General features: G+C 38.0%; 1 protein-coding gene and 2 long non-coding RNA genes across 3 annotated transcripts; 2 read left to right on the top strand and 1 right to left on the bottom strand.

Moving 5' to 3' along the window:
- The first annotated feature begins 1,905 nt into the window (after positions 1–1,905).
- On the top strand, positions 1,906–2,628 carry LOC110938988 (basic blue protein). Its single transcript, XM_022180920.2, has 2 exons — positions 1,906–2,118; positions 2,212–2,628. The coding sequence occupies exons 1-2, from the start codon at positions 1,929–1,931 to the stop codon at positions 2,454–2,456; spliced, it is 435 nt and encodes a 144-aa protein (XP_022036612.1). The 5' UTR covers positions 1,906–1,928; the 3' UTR covers positions 2,457–2,628.
- A 2,519-nt stretch (positions 2,629–5,147) lies between these two features.
- Positions 5,148–8,519, bottom strand: LOC110940916. Its single transcript, XR_002593668.2, has 2 exons — positions 8,343–8,519; positions 5,148–5,758 (listed from the first exon to the last, which is right to left on the bottom strand). It is a non-coding gene; the product is annotated as an uncharacterized LOC110940916 (long non-coding RNA).
- Positions 8,520–16,274: 7,755 nt separating this feature from the next.
- Positions 16,275–19,228, top strand: LOC118492454. The gene is made up of 3 exons (XR_004893789.1): positions 16,275–16,388; positions 17,118–17,206; positions 18,900–19,228. It is a non-coding gene; the product is annotated as an uncharacterized LOC118492454 (long non-coding RNA).
- The last annotated feature ends 670 nt before the right edge of the window (positions 19,229–19,898 follow it).

Here is a 19,898-nt window from a genome sequence, read left to right as displayed (position 1 = left end):
TTTATTATATCTCGCCTCCTTGCGGCGATATAGGAAACAAAACCTTGATCTTTTAAATTTGAAACTATGTTGTAAACTTTTAAACTATTGTCTTTTGAAGAGATGTAAATTCTTAACTCAATTTGTGTTGAAACTTGATACAATGAATGGCATATGGAGTTTGTTTATTTCATGTAGTATGTTTACTTATTCGTATGCAATGAGAATCAATCACGATCACACCTCGTGCTTCCACCTCTGAAAGGGATGTGACAACTTAACTACACACTCGAATCAGATCCTAGCCGCCACCCCTCACCAGATGTAAGCCGAATCGTCCCAGTTACAGATCTGAGCCAACTCAATCTACTTTCAAATATGAGCTGAATCGCACCTGACTGGTTTGTGTTCCAGTTTGAAGATGAAACTGACCTACTTTGCGAAACACCACTAGATCCATATCCATATGAAGAAGATGAATAAAAAGAAACCCTAGAATTAGGACGTATGCAACCATATATATGTGATTTCAAAAAATGAAAGCCATCAAAGAACCATGCCAAAAAAAGGTATGAAAGAGAGGGGAAAGAGGTGTGAGATAGTATCCAGAGGATGGTGGTTGATGACGGGGGTAGCCCAAGACTAAATAAAATAACTTAAACACATGAACGCTTAAAAGGTTAAAAGGTTCAAAGTTTAAAAAACCGGGAGATGGGATAAAGCAGCAAGTGTACAGTAATCAGTCATGTCTCTTATTACTTCAACAACTCTCTTAGCCGCAAAAGTAAGACAAGTGCACAGAATGTAGTCTTTTACCTGCAGGTCAAAACGTTTCAACCCCCAAAAGGGTAAGTCCCCCACTGCAGACATATTTCACTAGTCAATGGTTTCTTCTTTGGGAGATGACATTTCCTATAAATTGATATTTCATTTAGTGCAAAGGTGGTTCCGATCAGCTCTGATTCCATTGGGATCTCTGGTCATTGCTCTTGAGTACTTGTTCCATGCAAGTCACTCTTCATCACATTCAACACACACATCCCCATTGCTCTCACATCCGAAGCTGAACACATTTCAGTGGAGGATCTCGAGCAAACAACAAAATCTAACTAGTGAACCTTTCTCCACGTCTAGCAAACGTGGGGGGACCCCACGACCTGCGTTAGGCAAAACTGAACCCTCCAACCCTTTTGCCTAACCAGCCCAGCTACCACCATCGGTCTAGTATTTGTTGCATCAATAGTGGTGGTGATAGGTGTAGAGAGAGAGAGGGGGGATGTGAGAAAGAGTGGTGGTGGTGACGGGTGATAGCGGCTGATGGTGGTGGTGGCGGCGACGGCGCCGGCGGTGGTGGTGCAGGGGCGGTGGTGGTTGATGTTGGTAGGTTAAGGGTGATAGAGATAATGTGCTGATCTTTGGTGTTTGTGTGTTTATAATGATTAATGTTTGTGTGTTTGTATGTGTTAATATATAAATAATCATACTTTTATTTTTCTGATATTATAATAAATAATTAAATGGTTATGTTAAATGTAAATTACCAAAGCACCCTTATTTTATACTTGAAATTACCAAAATACCCTTTCAGTTAGCATACAATATGGATGGAGTTAAGGCTGTGGAGCAAAATGGCAACACAACCAAAAAATCAGGGAGTAAAATAGCTATTTTTAAAGGATTGGGGCAAAACCGTTAAAACGATCAAACCACGGAAGTTTACTCTATTTTTAAGGATTGCTAGTGGTTTTAATTGTTTTGATTCAATTACTAAAAGATTTATATATATAGATAGATGCTTAATATAGTAATGAAATGAAAGGACGGTTTAGAGTATTCGAAGGAGTCATTGGGCAACAATTCTCATGGTGCAGATAAATTGTAGCATTCTTCCTTTCTCTATAAATTGAGAGTTGAAGTTGTATCCGAGAATGCAATAAGAAGCAATTATAATGGCTAACAAAAATTTGTGCATCTTCATCCTCATAGCAACAATAGTGGCTCAAGCTACATGGGTTCGGGCTGCTAAGGACTATCAGGTTGGAGATTTCGGAGAGGGTTATAATGGATTAGGTTGGGACGAGACTACTGATTTACAAGCTTGGGTCAAGGGGAAGGAATTCAATCAGGGAGACAGACTTTGTACATTCTTATACATTATACATGATTTGTTTTAATTTTTTGATGATCAATTATGCAAGTCTTCTAACTAATTAAACTATATTGTTGATGTAGACTTTGGTTACAAAGCTGGAGAACATAATGTAGTGGTACTAGCAGATCAAGCCGCGTTAGACTCATGTACTCTTACGAATCCGAAAATTCAATCCCCTTCTTGCGGATATAATTTAATTACCTTAAGCGCCGGACCCAATTTCATTACCAGTGGCATGGGAGAGGATTGTAAGAATGGCATGAAGTTAAAAATTGATGCCAAGCCAGCTCCTGCACTAATGAAAGGAAGACACCTGATACTTTAAAATTGAGGATTGCATGTCTTGGCTTGTATATATATATATATATGTATATGTATATGTCCCTTTTCTTGGGTGTTTGGTAAATGATGGTTTATATCGATTAGGCATGGAACTTCTTGTTCTGACCATATGTAAATAAATGTAATTAAGTTCTATAATAAAATGAATTTACTATATATATGTTGACTGATGGTAACTATGATTGTAGTGCATAAAAGTATACCTCGCAATACAAGTGGGTGTCGGGCGGGCTACAGGGTTAAGGCGGGTTCGAGTCTGAACGGGTTCAGGTGCCGATATAAAAATTGGTTATTCTGTTTCGGCTTAGATAGGGTTAATGTCAGAATCGTTTCATGATAACACATTAGTTGGGGTGTACTTCTCGCTAGTGGCGGACCCAGGAATTATTTGTTGGGTGTGCGGATGAGTGGTTCAAGCATTTTTTTCAAGGGGTGCAGTTAGGTTTTTTAGCCTAAAAATACACTAATTTTTTTTCAAGTGGTGCGCCCGCCCACGCAAACACTTAGGTCCGCCCTTGCTTCTCGCTATTTGGCTTGGTTGTGCACTCGTGCAGATTGCATTTCACCCACTCGTATATTTCGCATAAACATAACATGGCATGATTTTTAGAATCTTCAACTTGTATTAAAAACCGCACATCATGTTCGTCTTATTTTGAATGAATGCATGTTTGGAATATTCACGATATTTGATTTGTTGCATTCCCATGTTCCCGCTTTAGCGACGGTCTGACAGTGAATGACAAGGACATGCTTTTATTGATGTTGAATGTTTAATCAGCTGCTTGAATGTCTCATTACAGCTTACAAAGTGAAAATGAAATTTCGATTAATGATTATGAAGCTATTCTATGACTTTTTAAATAGAGGAAAAACAAACCCAAAAAAATACTACAAAGCAGCAACGTTAACCCCAATGCTCACATCCACATTCCAAACTGGGTCAACATTTACCAACATGCTAAACGGTGGTGCTCAGCCCATTCACGGTGGTTGGTCGTTCATCATCCTGTTGGGAATCGATTGAGATTGAGAGAGACGGATTGGACGTCTAAAACTTCATTATGTGGTAAGTCATATTTAGATAGTAACGTGCAATAACAAATCGTACATGTCTTAATGGATTGTATTGAGCTCTTAATGGCTCGTGATATGCTTTATTATGTTCAAATATGTTTCAAAGGGCTAGATCGGGTTATAGCTAATCATAATAGAACAATGCACAAAGTTGCAATAAGTTTGTACTTCTGTAATTACTTAAACTTGTGCATTGATACATTAGGGTTCAAATTCATATTTTGTTTGTATTGGGTGTTTCGTAAATGATATTTGGCAGATTTAGTACATGTCAAGTAGTTGGGATAGCCCCCTGTATTTGTATCCTTTTAGTCGTTTTGTATTTATTTTACTCAACTCATTATGGAATTAGTGATATGACACAAACTAGGGTGTTTGATAAAGGCGATGGCATCTCTATCTTTAGGCCATTCGTAACGGTCAAGCCCCATAAATGGGATTACGTGACAAGTGGCAAAATGTTTAAGAGAAGGGGGTTATATAACTTAAGTGTGTAGTCGAAAGAGGATTATATAACCCCTTCAGTTATAGATATACATATATGTATGTATATATATGTGTGTTTGTGAGAGCAACCATTGTGTCAGGCGCTATACATATCACGGGGTGAATTATAAAGCCCCGATAGCGCCGGCCATAATGGTGTTTCAAGACGCCCTGAGGCTTTGTGTGGGAAGGGCGCCATATCCAGCCCGACTATGGAAGACCTTATAATCAAAGAATACCAGTGTTTGACTCAGTAATAGGATATGATACATGTTATTTGGCGGCGACTGGCGTAAACATCATACACCCATTTCATATTGGTCCTCCATAGGCTAGCTATCTTCTTTTTCTCGGCGAACACATACAACATGGATCAAATAGTACTAGAACCCTCACCTACTTGAAAAACAAAAACTTATTTACTCCATTCTTTAATACCACTATTCTACAATATGATGCATCCTTGATCTAAAATAAACTAAAATGAGTACCAATGCAGTGAGGGTAAAGACATGTTGTATGAAATTACAATCAACTTAGTAATCGATTAACTCATGACATTCTTCAAACATTATAATCACTTTGCTCTCAAAAAAACCTCCATAAAATATAAGATCATATTTACAAGAGAGAATATATTTAATGTAAAGAGATAAATAATTAGGCTCAGATCTGTAATTGGGGGATGGGGACAAAGAAGAAACAAGTTACGCCATCGCTACAGTTGTATAATATCAAATTCTTCTTCACTATGCTATCCAGATCTTGCCCCGCCAAGATATGAATCGGATTGATGCCCCCTCTGAATATACCGATCATCACAGCCTTTAAAGAAGGTTACAAAATAATAATGCTACTACCACAACCTCCACCATCACAACAATAAGGACATTCACAATTGAATCTCTATATTTATGTGAGTGTATCCTTTATATTTTTAAGAGTGGTTATAAGTGAAGGAGAGAATATTATTGTTCATCAGTAATTTGGAGGGTTACTGTTCACCCTTTATAAATTTTTAATATTTTATTTATTAAAACAATTAGCACCACAACCAACTAGAAAAGATAAAGCAAACCCCAGCAGTCAAAATCATCAACTCATAGCGATGAGAGGATCAAATGGCAAGAGGGAAGCTACTCTAAGAAACCTCCTCAATCTCACCTGAGCCACAATTCAATTGAGAGCATAACACATCATCTCATCATTTAAGGTGGTTACAGGTAAATGTAGAGTTGAATAAAAAAACCAGTTTGTGACCCGAACCAGAAAGAAATCGATCCTTTTCCACTTATCTTTTTGAGAACTCCTCCCTTGAAGCCGTTTCAAAAACCAGAACTGGTTTCAAACAGAACCACTCCTTTTCCACTTGTAATTTGTAAACTAGTTTCACCAAATCCCGGTTTTGACCGTTGTTTGGCAAAATAAAACCCAAAATGTGCACCTTTAGGTAGAGATAGATGTTCTTCTTATCTCCAAGGATAAATGTTTTGAGGCTCAGATATGTTATCGTCAGAATTTATTGTTGAAATCCGCCATGGCTGCAATCCCAGTAGATTTTCTGATTTTGCCTAGCCAAGATACGGATCCAGTCGGTAAATTCCGATTTTGCTCAAAACAATTTCCATCGTCACAGCCTTTTCTAATGTAACTACAACAGCAGCAACATCTCATCATCGAAGTAAAAGGGAAACGGGTAACACACTGCGTCACAAACCCTTTCTGGATTAAAAAAAAAAACAAGTCTTTTAAAAACAACATTCACAGATCGAGTAAAAAGTAAACAAATTGGGTAATCAGCCGACAGATAAGAGGCTCAAATCTGTTGTAGTTGGATATATGATGCCAAAATCCGCCATGGCTGCAATCACAGCTGCCATCTGGATTGCCCCGCCAAGATACGGATCGGGTCTTCATACTCCGACTTTGCTCAAAAAAAGCATTTCATCATCACCGCCTCAGAACAACATTGCACCAGCAAAGGCGCCAGATTAAGATTCGGAAACATAGAACAACATGACGATCAAGTGTTTGTTTGTTTGTTTGTTTGTTTGAAAGATAAGACAGAGTAGCTAAGTTGGTTAGGGCGAATCGGCATCAAAATCATTGACTCGTAGTTGATCGGAGGATCAAATGGCAAAAGTAAGTTACCCTCAGAAACCGACCACCAGTTTGATAACTCCTCCTTGAAACCCATTAATAACCAGATCCAGTTTTAAACTGAACTGGTCCTTTTCCACCTGTAAATTAGTTTTACCAAATACTAGTTTGACCATTGTTGACCCAAACCGAAACAATTTCAACCTGAACCAGTTTGGAAAAAACCCCCCAAATGTGCACCTCTAGGTATAGATGTTCTTATACAGTTCTTATCTCCAGCGATAAAGGTTTTGAGGCTCAGATAGGTTATTATCGGAATTTATCGTCAAAATCCGCCATGGCTGCAATCACAATTGCATGTGTTAAACTCAGAGAGACAGAGTGCCTAGCCAAGATACGGATCCAATCCATAAATTCCGAGTTTGCTCGGAAATAATTTCCATCATCATAGCCTCTGACTTAACAGAGAAAAATGGATGGAGTTAACGAGCCAGATGAAAATGGCAAGATTTCAAATCTTTTGGTTCCAGATGTGAAAAACAAACCTTTGGACGAAAGTCGCAAAACTGACCAAACCTCAAGGACAAAAAATGACATTTCTCTTTTTTATGCGGTGTAAAAAAAATGGCATTTTACCGCCATGGCTGCAAACATCACGTTTGCTTCAAATAGAAGCCTCCAGATATTACCCCGCCAAGATACAGTCTGTTTCAACCTTCGTTCGATCCATTCAGACAACGACAAATTCATCACTTGGGGGGAATCGAAGATCATTGACTGCTGAGAAGGACAACACCCCATAAAAAACACCTTCCCTCTGCTGCCTCACTTGTGTTATCTGAGTTTTCGGTTCCCCCAAGCTCTGATTTGTGAATTGGAGCTCTGGATTTATTGTAAATAAGTCTTTTTAATCAAAGTTGCAATACAAACACGAGGCGCAGATCTGTAGCAATGGAAGTTTTTTTTTGCCCAATCTACCATGGCTGCAATTGCAGTTGCAAACTCCAAAGAGAATCTCCAAACGCAACAATTGCCAACTGTATTGCCCAGCCAAGATATAGATCGGTTCCACAAACTCCTATTTTGCTCCAACCTACATTTATCATCATTGCCTCGGTATTTTCAAACAATTAGCACCATCGCCACCGCCACCACCACCAACACAAAAAAAGATGGAGCAAAATCACCAACTCATAGTTGAAGAAAAGATCAAATGGCAAGAGGGAAGTTACCCTTAGAAACCTCCTCAATCTCCCCCGATGTACATATACAAGCCACTGTATCTAAACAACTAGATCAGTGACCCGCCCGATGTACATATGATATTACTAAATGTACCATATCTATGATTTACTCAATATCTAGTAAAATCCCATTAAATATAAAGAATACATTCCCGTTATGTATCTAAGCTATTTACCGTTCAAAAAAAAGAAATCTGAACTATTTATCCTTTATATATTATCTCAAACAATAACTCACATCCAACAAAATAAAATCAACACTCCTACTCACATTTCCAGAAGTTTTCACGGCTTTGTTTCACATCCCTGTTTGATTAAAATAATATAAAGATATATGATTTTTTATAAAATAAAAAATAAAAAAACATACAAAAATACATATGAAGGATCCAAAAAACTAAAATGATTTTTGACAAAATACCATTAAAACCTGCTGAGTAATTTAAAAACCATAACGATAAGAAAAATTTAAAACAAAGCATTTGATGATTCAAATCGAAGAGAATTGAGGCTCAGATCTGTATTTGAAGATCAGACAAAGGGGTCGGACACAGTCATGGCTGCAACACCGGTTGCATTTCACATACCATCCGGGTTGCCCCGCCAAGATACGGGCCGGATCTAACCCTAAGCCCGATTACGATGTTCGGAAAATAATCCATACAGAAATTAACATCATCGCCATCTCCAATCATAGAAATCCGTTTCTGGGTTCAAGATCGATCGGACAGGGTATAGAATCAGTGATCAGGGGTTAAAACACTTACAACAGGGCAGAGCTTTGTGACATTTAGTAAACTCGGAAACACAGTGTGTGTGAGAGAGAGAGAAAGAGGTAGGAAGTACCCTTTCACTCAAAACTTTTCAAAGGACGAAAATTGTAATTTACTCTTTTATATATTTTATTTTCTATTTCTGTTGAAGGGTTGTTGATTTTCAGCAAGAAATGGGGATTAACTCACCAGCTCAACATGATGATGTTGTGGCAAGAGAGGGGCAACAACCCTTTAAAAACTCCCCTTCTCTCTCGCCGGAGCCTCGTTTGTTTTTCCGAACATCTTCTTCAGATCCCCAATTTTGGTTTGCCTGTTGTCTGTAAGGGTGTGTTTATAGGGTCCTTCAGAAATTTACAAGGATTTGGGCCATGGGCTGCAGAGGGTATATTGGTCATGGCCCATGGTGCAACACATATTGGACCTTTATTAACTCAGCATGAAGAATTGCATAAATCGGATAAAGGTGCACAAGAATTGGTGTGAAAACCGAAGCCGACCGATTGGAAACCGGTTAGGATCAACCCGACCCGTAATGTACAAGTATGCTATAACTATAATGTATGTGACTTCTTGATACCTAACCAATTTTAATGTATCACCATAACGTATGTGATTTCTTGATACATTTTTCTTGTGGAATTTATATGCCAAGGTTCTGTTTTGTTTGCCTCAAATTTTTCATAGGATTTAGATTATTAATACATTTCCATTAAACCCATGGGGCCTTATATCACACCAGAGAGGGGTATAGCGCCCTATAGCGCCCAACAACACCATTACAGCCGGCGCTATGGGGTTTGACTTTTGATTCCTCGCGAATATTATCACGTCATGCCCCTTCCTCCTCCACTCAAACACATATATTTAGGGTGTAAGGGGTGCTCACCTAAGAGGTGAGTCCCCTCTCTTACGCCCAACCAACCAAATAGTGCCACGTCAACTCCCCTCTAATACTCCCCTAACACCCCTTTTTGATGGCGGCACTCCCCTCTTAGGTGAGTTCGATTTTTTTTCTTTTTTTTTTTTGTAAAATTATGCATGTTTATAAATTAAATAAAAGACATTTCATTAAATTTAAAAAAAAATACATTCAAACTAGAAAATAAAAATCACATTCAAACTAGAAAATAAAAATTACATTAAAACTAGAAAATTAAAATTTTAGAAATCGCATGGTCACCCGTACTTGTTAGCGATTTCGCGCTTTCGGGCGAGGATGAACGGCAACATACTTGGCGGAACATCGTCGTGCGGCTTGAAGAATGTTTTCATATCTCGATCGTAATTGTAGTTTTTCATCGTCTCGCGTTGTTCCGATATGAGCTCGCGAGCCTCCGACTCTCTTTTTTTCCTCAATTCGATCGCCTCCAATTCTACCGTTTGCTTCGCCTCTTTCATGGCGGTGTACACTTTGAATTGTGCCGCCAACTCGGCCGAGCTTCCCTCGGACGATGTAGCTTGACGCTTGTCTCGCCGTTGTGGTCTTTGTGGCGAGGGGTCTTCGTTCATATCCGGTATCGAAGGGTCCACGTCAACGGGCTTTCTTTTATGTGCCGAACCTTCACCTTCCTCACCCAACAATGGGACTTGGGCCCATTTCTCGTGTCTTCGAACGACCTCCCACGCCTCGATGTGTTGAAAACCGTTCGGAAATCTATCTTTAAATTCTTTTAACGCGACTTTCATCATGTCGAGATCCTTACATCCGCTTCCTCGTGTGCGATCCTACATGTTATAAAATAATAAAAATATAGAATATTAAATAATAAGTGTTAAAAAAATATGAACTTAGAAAAAAAAAATTAAAAATATACAATGTTAAAAAAATATAATTTTTACCGCTTGTTGGTATAGGCCGTTGAAAAAGTTTATTTTCGTCATCATCGGGTTCCATTTAGACCGTACTTGATGAACGGTCCGGTTACTTCCACCGACAGTTTTGTTAAAATGCTCTAAAATCTTACGCCAAAAACTATCGCGGTTTTGTTGATTGCCCTTTTTTTTTGTTGGTAGAGCAATGTACCCACGCCTTCGCCAACGCCTCTTCTTGGTCCTTTGTCCATTTTCCGCTCACCATTTTCCCCTTTTTATCCCGAGCGTCATCTTCTTCGTTGCCCGCGTCTTCATCCACATTATATTCATCGTCCTCGTCCTCGCCCTCGTCGCCCAAATTTTGAGTTTCGGGCACTACCTCATCGTCCTCGTCGTCGTAAATAGGTAGAGTACGTTCGACATTTCCTCGTGTAGATGGAACTTGTGGGGAACGAAAAGCATATGGGTCGAAGGCGGGGGATTGAGGAGGAGCGTCCATTGATAAAAAATTTTGAAAATAGCCGAAATTGGGTTGTTGGGTGTTGTAAAACGAGGGGTGTGAAGGTTGTTGGAAAAAAACGGGTGTTGTGAAGTGTATCCGAAAGGGGGTTGTGGTTGAGCACTTGCACCGCTCGAACCACCACGAGACGGTTTCGAGACCCGTCCCTTAGTTTTTTTCTTGGCCTCGCGGGGTTGGTTCTCCATTGCTCGGTGTGAAGGGGGTGTGGTTTGAGAGTATAAAAAATAAAAAGTGAAGTGGGTGTGGTTGGAGAGTATAAAAATGTGTGAGAATGATATGGTTTGAGTATAAAAAATGGAGTGAATGAGATGGTTATTTATATTTGTTTTAAAAAAGTGAATTTTTTTTTAAATCGGACCGTTGCTCATGACCGTTCCTCAATTCTCGTGCACATAACGCGGTGAGTCTACACCGGATGACCCCCCCCCCGATTCGGGTCCCCGCGTTGATGGCGGCGGTGTTCCCGATCGGGGACAAGGGTCACCGCTCCCCTTCCCCGAGAACGTCCCGTACACCCTTACATACATATGCATGTATAATTGAAGGGTTAGTTATATAACTCCTCCACTCAAACACATATATTTACATACTTATGACTAGTTTACTTTAAGTTCTAAAAACTCGATAACCTTTTCTTTTTTGGGTCTTTCTTTGTTGTTGGATGCTATTGAACATAGTAATTTGTTCATTTAGGTCGGCTAAACCTTCGGTGTATTCCTCACCCGAAGTATGTGATTTTTGCGCCATCTTTTTTTATTTATCTCTACCAAGTGGGTGTTCCGCTTCAACCTCATTGTCAAGTTTATCTCAAACTCGGTATGAGCATCCGAACGATTAGTAGAGGAACTTGTTTTCGTTCTTTTGGACAACGATTGTCTCGCTAGAGGTACTCTTGCCCATTTTGAGGAGTACCTCACCACATCCCAACAATGAATATATTTAAACGTTGATCCTTTCTTTGCATCCGAATACATACTAAACGCGTGCGTCAATATATCGGCGTCGGTTTCACCGTTCTTTGGGCTGTTTTTTATGTTGCTGTAGTGCTCGTTGAAGACGGTCATGGCAGGGCTATCATTTTTCTTATTGTACTCTCATTGCATCGTTGTGTGATAAAGCTCATTTATCCGATCCTAAAAGTTGCCACTGTGTTGATTTGTACCCTATTAAAAAACAGATTATTAATATCAAGATAAAAAGTACATAATTTTTTAACTATATCCATTTTTAACAATAAATGTAAAATAAAAAATACCTAAAACTGAGTTCTCCGAAATAGAAAGCAAAGCTTTGATTAACACCACTTCTTCCTCTTTGTCCATGTGTTCCGTGAGTGCTTTTTCCTTTTTCTCCTAACCCATATTTGTGACTAGTATGCCTTTGAGCTTGTTAATTCTAATTCTAAATTACATATAGTAGGCAATATGTGTTAGCTATTTATCATCATTGATTGTGAATTTCAAAGGTTTTAAAAATTGGTGCGTATCTTAGGCATGATTAGGGCTGTAAACGAACCGAACGTTCAGCGAACAGTTCGTGAACCGTTCGGCGGGAAGTTCGTTTATGTTCGTTCGTTTATGTTCGTTCGTTTATTAAACGAACGAACATGAACAAGAAATTTCGTTCGATTAGTTAAATGAACGAACATGAACATATTTCTCGTTCGTTCAATTGTGTTCGTGAACGTTCGGTAAGGTGTTCGTGAACATTCGTTCATTTGTGTTCGTTTATGTTCGTATGTTTGTGTTTTAATTAAAGATTTTTGTACTTTCATATATTTTATCTATACTTTTTATATTATTAAAGTTTTATTTATTTTATTACCCTAACAATTAAACTAGGAAACCCTATTTCACTTTTTTTTATGCACCATTTCCCTTTCCTTTCTCATTATTTACATTGACGTATACGATCGACCTCTTTTCCACAATAAGGGATTCAAGTTCCAGTGCTACTCTCTGGGCCATCCACCTTTATTCGTCGCATTCGCCAAATTTATTTATGTTCGTTTGTGTTAGTGAACCATTCGTGAACACGCTCATTTCCTTAATGAACGAACACGAACATAAAATCTCGTTCGGTAAGTGTTCACGAACCGTTAGTGAACACATTTATTTCCTTAACGAACGAACACGAACAAGGCCTTGTTCGTGTTCGTTCGGTTCGTTTACAACCCTAGGCATGATAGCCATCAAGCATAAGAAACCTTTGGCAGAAAGAATGCAATCAATATAAGGAAATGAGCGTGTTCACGAATGGTTCACTAACACAAACGAACATAAATAAATTTGGCGAACGCGACGAAGGATAAAGGTGGATGGCCCAGAGAGTAGCACTGGAACTTGAATCCCTTATTGTGGAACGGAGGTCGATCGTATACGTCAATGTAAATAATGAGAAAGGAAAGGGAAATGGTGCATAAAAAAAGGTGAAATAGGGTTTCCTAGTTTAATTGTTAGGGTAATAAAATAAATAAAACTTTAATAATATAAAAAGTATAGATAAAATATATGAAAGCACAAAAATCTTTAATTAAAACACAAACATACGAACATAAACGAACACAAATGAACGAATGTTCACGAACACCTTACCGAACGTTCACGAACACAATTGAACGAACGAGAAATATGTTCATGTTCGTTCATTTAACTAATCGAACGAAATTTCTTGTTCATGTTCGTTCGTTTAATAAACGAACGAACATAAACGAACTTCCCGCCAAACGGTTCACGAACTGTTCGCTGAACGTTCGGTTCGTTTACAGCCCTAATCATGCCTAAGATACACACCAATTTTTAAAACCTTTGAAATTCACAACCAATGATGATAAATAGCTAACACATATTGCCTAATATATGTAATTTAGAATTAGAATTAACAAGCTCAAAGGCATACTAGTCATAAATATGGGTTAGGAGAAAAAGGAAAAAGCACTCACGGAACACATGGACAAAGAGGAAGAAGTGGTGTTAATCAAAGCTTTGCTTTCTATTTCGGAGAACTCAGTTTTAGGTATTTTTTATTTTATATTTATTGTTAAAAAATGGATATAGTTAAAAAATTATGTACTTTTTATCTTGATATTAATAATTTGTTTTTTAATAGGGTACAAATCAACATAGTGGCAACTTTTAGGATCGGATAAATGAGCTTTATCACACAACGATGCAATGAGAGTACAATAAGAAAAATGATAGTTGTCACACCCCAACCGATGGCGGAATCATCGGGGCGCGGCACTGAGCGAAACAGATTGTTCAAAGAAATTCCATAACAACTATTATTACCTAATAGTTTTAAATATCACGTCCCATACCGTAACCCATAAGATAAATCTAGTTATTACAGACATAAATATTCTTCAAACAAAACATGTTCCGACAACTCAGATTTAACATCTAAATATAAATTGTCTTGGTTTCTAGACTCTTCCTAGCCTCGATTTCATCACCACATGACTAAGCATCCTAGCAACTTAAGCACCTGTCACATACGTTAAAATAAAGTCAATACATAAAATGTAAAGGTGAGCATACAAGTTTGATAATAGCATATATAGTTCGAATAGTTTACGCATAACCAACACGTACACAGATAGCAATGATGCATGTAAATTATCGACATGGGCCTATCAATACCAGTGACTGCGGGTTGACTGTCCGAGACAGTTCGCAATACATGATCACCACTGTAAATCATGCAAGTAGATTGTCCTTAACAACCCCCGTGTGAGCGGGTGCTGAGTCCAAACTATAGTACTACGTTGCTAAGGCAGGTAGACAGCTTTCCACGTGTAAACATAATAACAAGCATACATTTAATCACGTAATACATGCAATCGGTTAGCGTTCAAATAGTTTGTATAGTGTGTTCGATTGTGATTTTGATAGGTAACGTACGTAACACCCAAAAAGTGCTAAAGCAAAAAGGGTTCGAGTATACTCACAGTGATTGATTATGGATTGAAGGGAGCGCTGAGAGTAAGATGAGCCTGAATAGTTCGATAGCATAACGATAAGTAACGCGGAAAAGTAAAACAAGTATGGATCGATCAAATGGGCTGGTCGATCGAACGGCAGGTTCGATCGAACGGCCTGTTCGATCGGCTGGTATATCCGATCGGGCAGTCCTGTTCGATCGGCCGACTGGCTCGATCGGCTGGACCATTCGAGTGGATTGTTTCTTCCTCTGGTGTGTTTGTGTTAGAGGATTTGAACTTTGGAAGTTTTTGTTGCAGTATTTGAGAACACTGAAGTGTTCCTACCTTTTCAAGTCGTTTGATCGAACGGTTCGTTCGATCGGCTAGCTCACTCGATCGGCTAGCTCACTCGATCGGCTAGGAGCTTCATGTTAGTCCCCATCTGAATGTCACTCGATCGGACAGTCTGTTCGATCGGCTGACATTCTCTACTACGAACAAGTTGCGAAAACGATTAAGTGTTGAAGCATAGTATCTCATGATCCGAGCAGTAATGTTTACTCATCGAGTGACCCATTCGATTGAACATTACTTCGTCAATACTATATTTCAAAGTTTGGGAGTGTGGGACCATGTGCTAGCCGATCGGCTGGCCCGGTCGATCGGCTGGCATATCCGATCGGCTGGGCTGTTCGACAGCCTAGCCGTTCGGCCAGCATTTCTGATCTGGTCGGCCTTTCGTCTAACACTTGGTTGTTTGTTTATTTGTTATTCTTTCAAGGTATCTTGACAACGTGTTGAACTATGATAACCTTCGTTCCCACCTGTTCCCTTGGCTCGAACAGGAATCACCCAAGTCCGGCCGGTTGAACGGTTTGGAATGTCGGTTTAGAGTTTAACCGATATCGGTGAACCTTGTTCATAGAACCCAAATCTTGAACCTTCTAAACCATTTGAATGATTGGTTAGCCGGTTCAAGCTCCGCTTCTACCGGTTTGAAAGCATTGAGTGTAAAAGAGTTGAAAGAAAGTTGAGATTCCTTCTTTCAATCCTTCACAACTTAAAAATGTTTAGATCTATGAAGGATCCTAACTTGTTTATGTGGAAATCGGTTAGATCTAAGCTATTCATGGTTAGATGATGTCAAAGTTTGAAGTTCATCAAGAACACCATGATGACATCACCCAAGAACACTTAGATCTTGGTGATTTCACGGTTAGAATTCAAGTTTTGAAAGATAGAAAGGTGTAGAATCTAGCAATGATAAAAAACGTACAAGATTTAGAGTGAAAACTTACCGGAGTTGAGAGAAATCTGAGAAAAGGTGGAGAAGATAGCTGGTTCGGTCAGAGCTTTCTAAAAGTGGAAAGTATGACAATGACAACCCTATTTATAGGCTTCCAAAAGAGGAAAGTGTCAGCCGATCGGCTGGGAGATCCGATCAAGTGGGCTGCTCGATCGGCTGGCAAGGTGCGAGCCGATTGTAACACCCCAAAAAAGGGTTTGGTAATTAAACCCCGTTAATACTATATAATACCGTTAGCAGAAAAGATTAAACCGGAAATTATTAGGATTTAAATAAATAAGCTTAATAATAAATAAAAGGAGGATAAATACTTTGAGAAAACAAAGTATATAGAAGGCTCGAGTTAACGGGACTTAAAATAAAACGGGTCGACTTCCCGAACCCATTAAGTTAACTAGGAATAATTAACCTAGTTAGTAATATATGATTAAGTGATGAATAATGAATTATAACTTCTTTTGAAACAAAATAAACATGAGGGGCCAAAAGGGTTAACTTGAAAGTTAACTAAATAAAAAAAAAAAGAAACACACAGTGTGTGTGCGTACGAGCGACCAGGAGGGGAGGGAGCCAACCCTAGTTCTTCAAGAATCTTCAAATTGAAGCTCAATTCAGGCCCTAAATCGATGCATGAACACATAAAAACGATCACCAAGCTTAGGGGATCATGAGGTATGTCAAAATTTTGATATTTATGAAGTTGAGATTCTTGATGAACTTATGAAAATCGAAATTCAAGCTTGAATGATTGATGTTTGGGTGAAACTAGAATGAATTCATGTTTAGGAACGAACTCTAGTCAATAAATTTATGAATTTGTGTTCATGATTATGAGCTTCCTAATCACCCACTTAGTTGTTAAATGGGTTTTGTAGGATGAGAAAGAACACTAGAAATTTGATTATGAGATGGGTGTTGTTTGAATTCCATGAAGTGAATCTAGGGTTGATATGTATGTTAGATGTAATGAAATTAAGAATGATGTAAAATTTGGTAGATATAATTAGTTATGAACTAGTTTATAAATGTGTAAAAATTATGCCCACTGAGTGTTTGTTAAAATGCCTAAATGAAATCGCGCGTCTACTCGGTTGTGAGTAGAACTTGATTTGGTTAGGTATCCGTAGGAATGCCTAATAACATGATAAAAAAGGGGTTTCATTTATAGACGAAAAGCCGTAGAAGTTGTCTAAATGAATAAAGTGTCTTTGATAATTGATGAGATTGCCTAAACGAGTCATTGAACGCAAATTTTCATTTTTATGATTAAGGGTAGATGACTTTTATAAGTCAAATTAACCGGTGAAGAAGTCGAATAGTAGTTTCGACATAGAATTTGTAAGATGGGATAGTCGTGATTGACAATAACTAAACTAACTATCTTACGAATTATAATGATAGTTTAACGCTTAACAAGCTAGGTGTGAGCTTGTGGAGGAAGCGGGTCAAACGGATCAAGAACGAAAAGAAAAGCGTGGTTTAGATGCAAGGTAAGTAAAAGCTTACATCCTTTTATAGTATACATCAGTTGTGTGTATTGAAAATGAATAGAGAAAAATCCGCAATTGAATTTTGATGTTCCGACGTGAATAATATGGGTCGGAACAAGTGAAAGTGATGAAAACCATGATGGTTGTAAAAAAAAGGGGGTAAAATAGTAAATTAACCATCGAGTTTTGACACGATATTTGACCAGAAATTGTTTTACAACATAAAGGATGTTTAGTAATTTTTATAGATTTTTATAAAGTCGTTTGACGAGGTTTTCGCGGATGTTTTGTCAATAAATTAGTTGTTGACAGCAACAGTTCCGCTACTTGCAGAAATTATTTCGAGGTCTTAACCATCGAGTTTTGACATGATATTTGACCAGAAGTTTTTTTATAACATAAAGGATGTTTAGTAATTTTTATAGATTTTTATAAAGTCGTTTGATGAGGTTTTCGCGGATGTTTTGTCAATAAATTAGTTGTTGACAGCAACAGTTCCGCTACTTGCAGAAATTATTTCGAGGTCTTAACCATCGAGTTTTGACACGATATTTAACCAGAAGTTGGTTTACAACATAAAGGATGTTTAGTAATTTTTATAGATTTTTATAAAGACGTTTGACGAGGTTTTCGCGGATGTTTTGTCAATAAATTAGTTGTTGACAGCAACAGTTCCGCTACTTGCAGAAATTATTTCGAGGTCTTAACCATCGAGTTTTGACACGATATTTGACCAGAAGTTGGTTTAAAACATAAAGGATGTTTAATAATTTTTATAGATTTTTATAAAGTCGTTTGACGAGGTTTGCACGGATGTTTTGTCAATAAATCAGTTGTTGACAGCAATAGTTCCGCTACTTGCAGAAATTATTTCGAGGTCTTAACCATCGAGTTTTGACACGATATTTGACCAGAAGTTGGTTTACAACATAAAGGATGTTTAGTATTTTTTTTTTAAAGTTGTTCGACGAGATTTTCGCGGATGTTTTGTAAATAAATTAGTTGTTGACAGCAACAGTTCCGTTACTTGCAGAAATTATTTCGATGTCTTAACTATCGAGTTTTTACATGATATTTGGCCAGAAGTTGTTCAACAACATAAATAATGTTTGGTAAGTTTTTTTTTACATTTTAGATATAAGCCTTTTTGGGTCATGTGCCTATAAACGGGTCTTTTCCATAAAACAACCAACCGAAATGTAGAATCCGGGAAAATCGGTCAAATATACTAAATCCACCACGAGTATAGTTGTGGTGAAATGTAAGTAGATAATTCAAATTTGGGAAAATGATGGGTGAAAAGAATGAGCGAAATTTAAACTTAAAAGTTTAAATTCTCTAAACGGGTCAAAACGAATTACGCGCATAACTTGGGTATTGGTTGCGTAATTCACAAAAGTTAAAAATCTGAAATAAAGATTTTGAATTAAATACTTTGGTGTATGATTTATGATTAACTAGAAACAAGTGTGTTTGATTAAATCATAAATGGGTCAAAAGTGTTAAAAGGGGATTTCAAGCCGAGAACTTGAAATCTGAATTTTTGAAGTAGTCTAATATCGGGTAGTGACTCCATGAGATGGAGAATTAAATTTCGAACGCGTAGGAAAAAGAATCGGGTAAAACGGACTTGTAAAATAAAAAGTTATGACACTTTAAAGTTCGTTTTACGACTAAAACTATAGCTGGACAGACATGCAGGTTCCAGAGACGGACCTGCTGGAAAATGGTTTCCCCGCGCCACGCGACGGAGGACATAGCCCGGGGCGCGACACGCGACAACCGTCGCGACACGCGATAGGTTTTGTGAACACCGTCGCTGCGACGGCTTAAAATTTTGGAAATTTTTGCTGATCTTGTTGTTGGCTTATTTTGACCCACAAACTGGTTCAATAATGTTTATAAACGCCGAATGACTAACTCATTTCATGTTTTATGAAATGTAGGTATATTATACTGCAACGGAAGACGATCAAGCTCGAAGATGAACCGAACACATGAAAAAGAAGCTTCTGCACATTGTTTCGTCATTAATTTTTAAATGACAAATCCTTTTACATCATGTTGTGTTACTTTTAATGTAAAAGTTTTAAATAAACCCGTATTTTTATAAGTATGTGCTATCGGAATTATGCATTGGTTACCGATAATTATACGAAAATCTAAAATAAATATTCAGGGTGTTACAAGTTGGTAATCAGAGCTCATGGTTAAAGAATAAAGTGTGTTCGGTTCGTGGCTTGATCGCAAATCCGGTAAGTACATGTATGTTAATGGTTTAGCATGTTAAAGTGTTATAAACAACACATAGGGTTATCGCGTAATACACGTTACCCCAATTAAAATGATTGATATAGTTAATGAAATTACGTGCGTTGACACGTATAGAAGAAAGCCTTGTATTATAATACGGACGAATATTGATGTTGACATTACTTACCTTTGTGAACGTTTTAATTGAAGGACACTCGCATCCGAAAATAGCGGGAGTTTAATAAATTGCGGATCTGACGAAGGAACGGTCCAAAGTATGACAAGCAGAACATGCTAATCAAGGACCTAAATCGCGTAACGATCGCGAATAAGTTAATGGCAAGGAAAGCCCGTAAGGGCAAGCATTTACCAGGTGCACTTTTTAATTTTATTGCACGAATAATAATATGAAACAAATATGTAGAGTCTGACTGTTGCA

The sequence above is a fragment of the Helianthus annuus genome, chromosome 5 (assembly GCF_002127325.2).
Source record: "Helianthus annuus cultivar XRQ/B chromosome 5, HanXRQr2.0-SUNRISE, whole genome shotgun sequence".
Lineage (NCBI taxonomy): Eukaryota > Viridiplantae > Streptophyta > Magnoliopsida > Asterales > Asteraceae > Helianthus > Helianthus annuus.
Note: the sequence above shows the minus strand (reverse complement) of the source record. Positions and strands in the feature narration are given on the sequence as shown.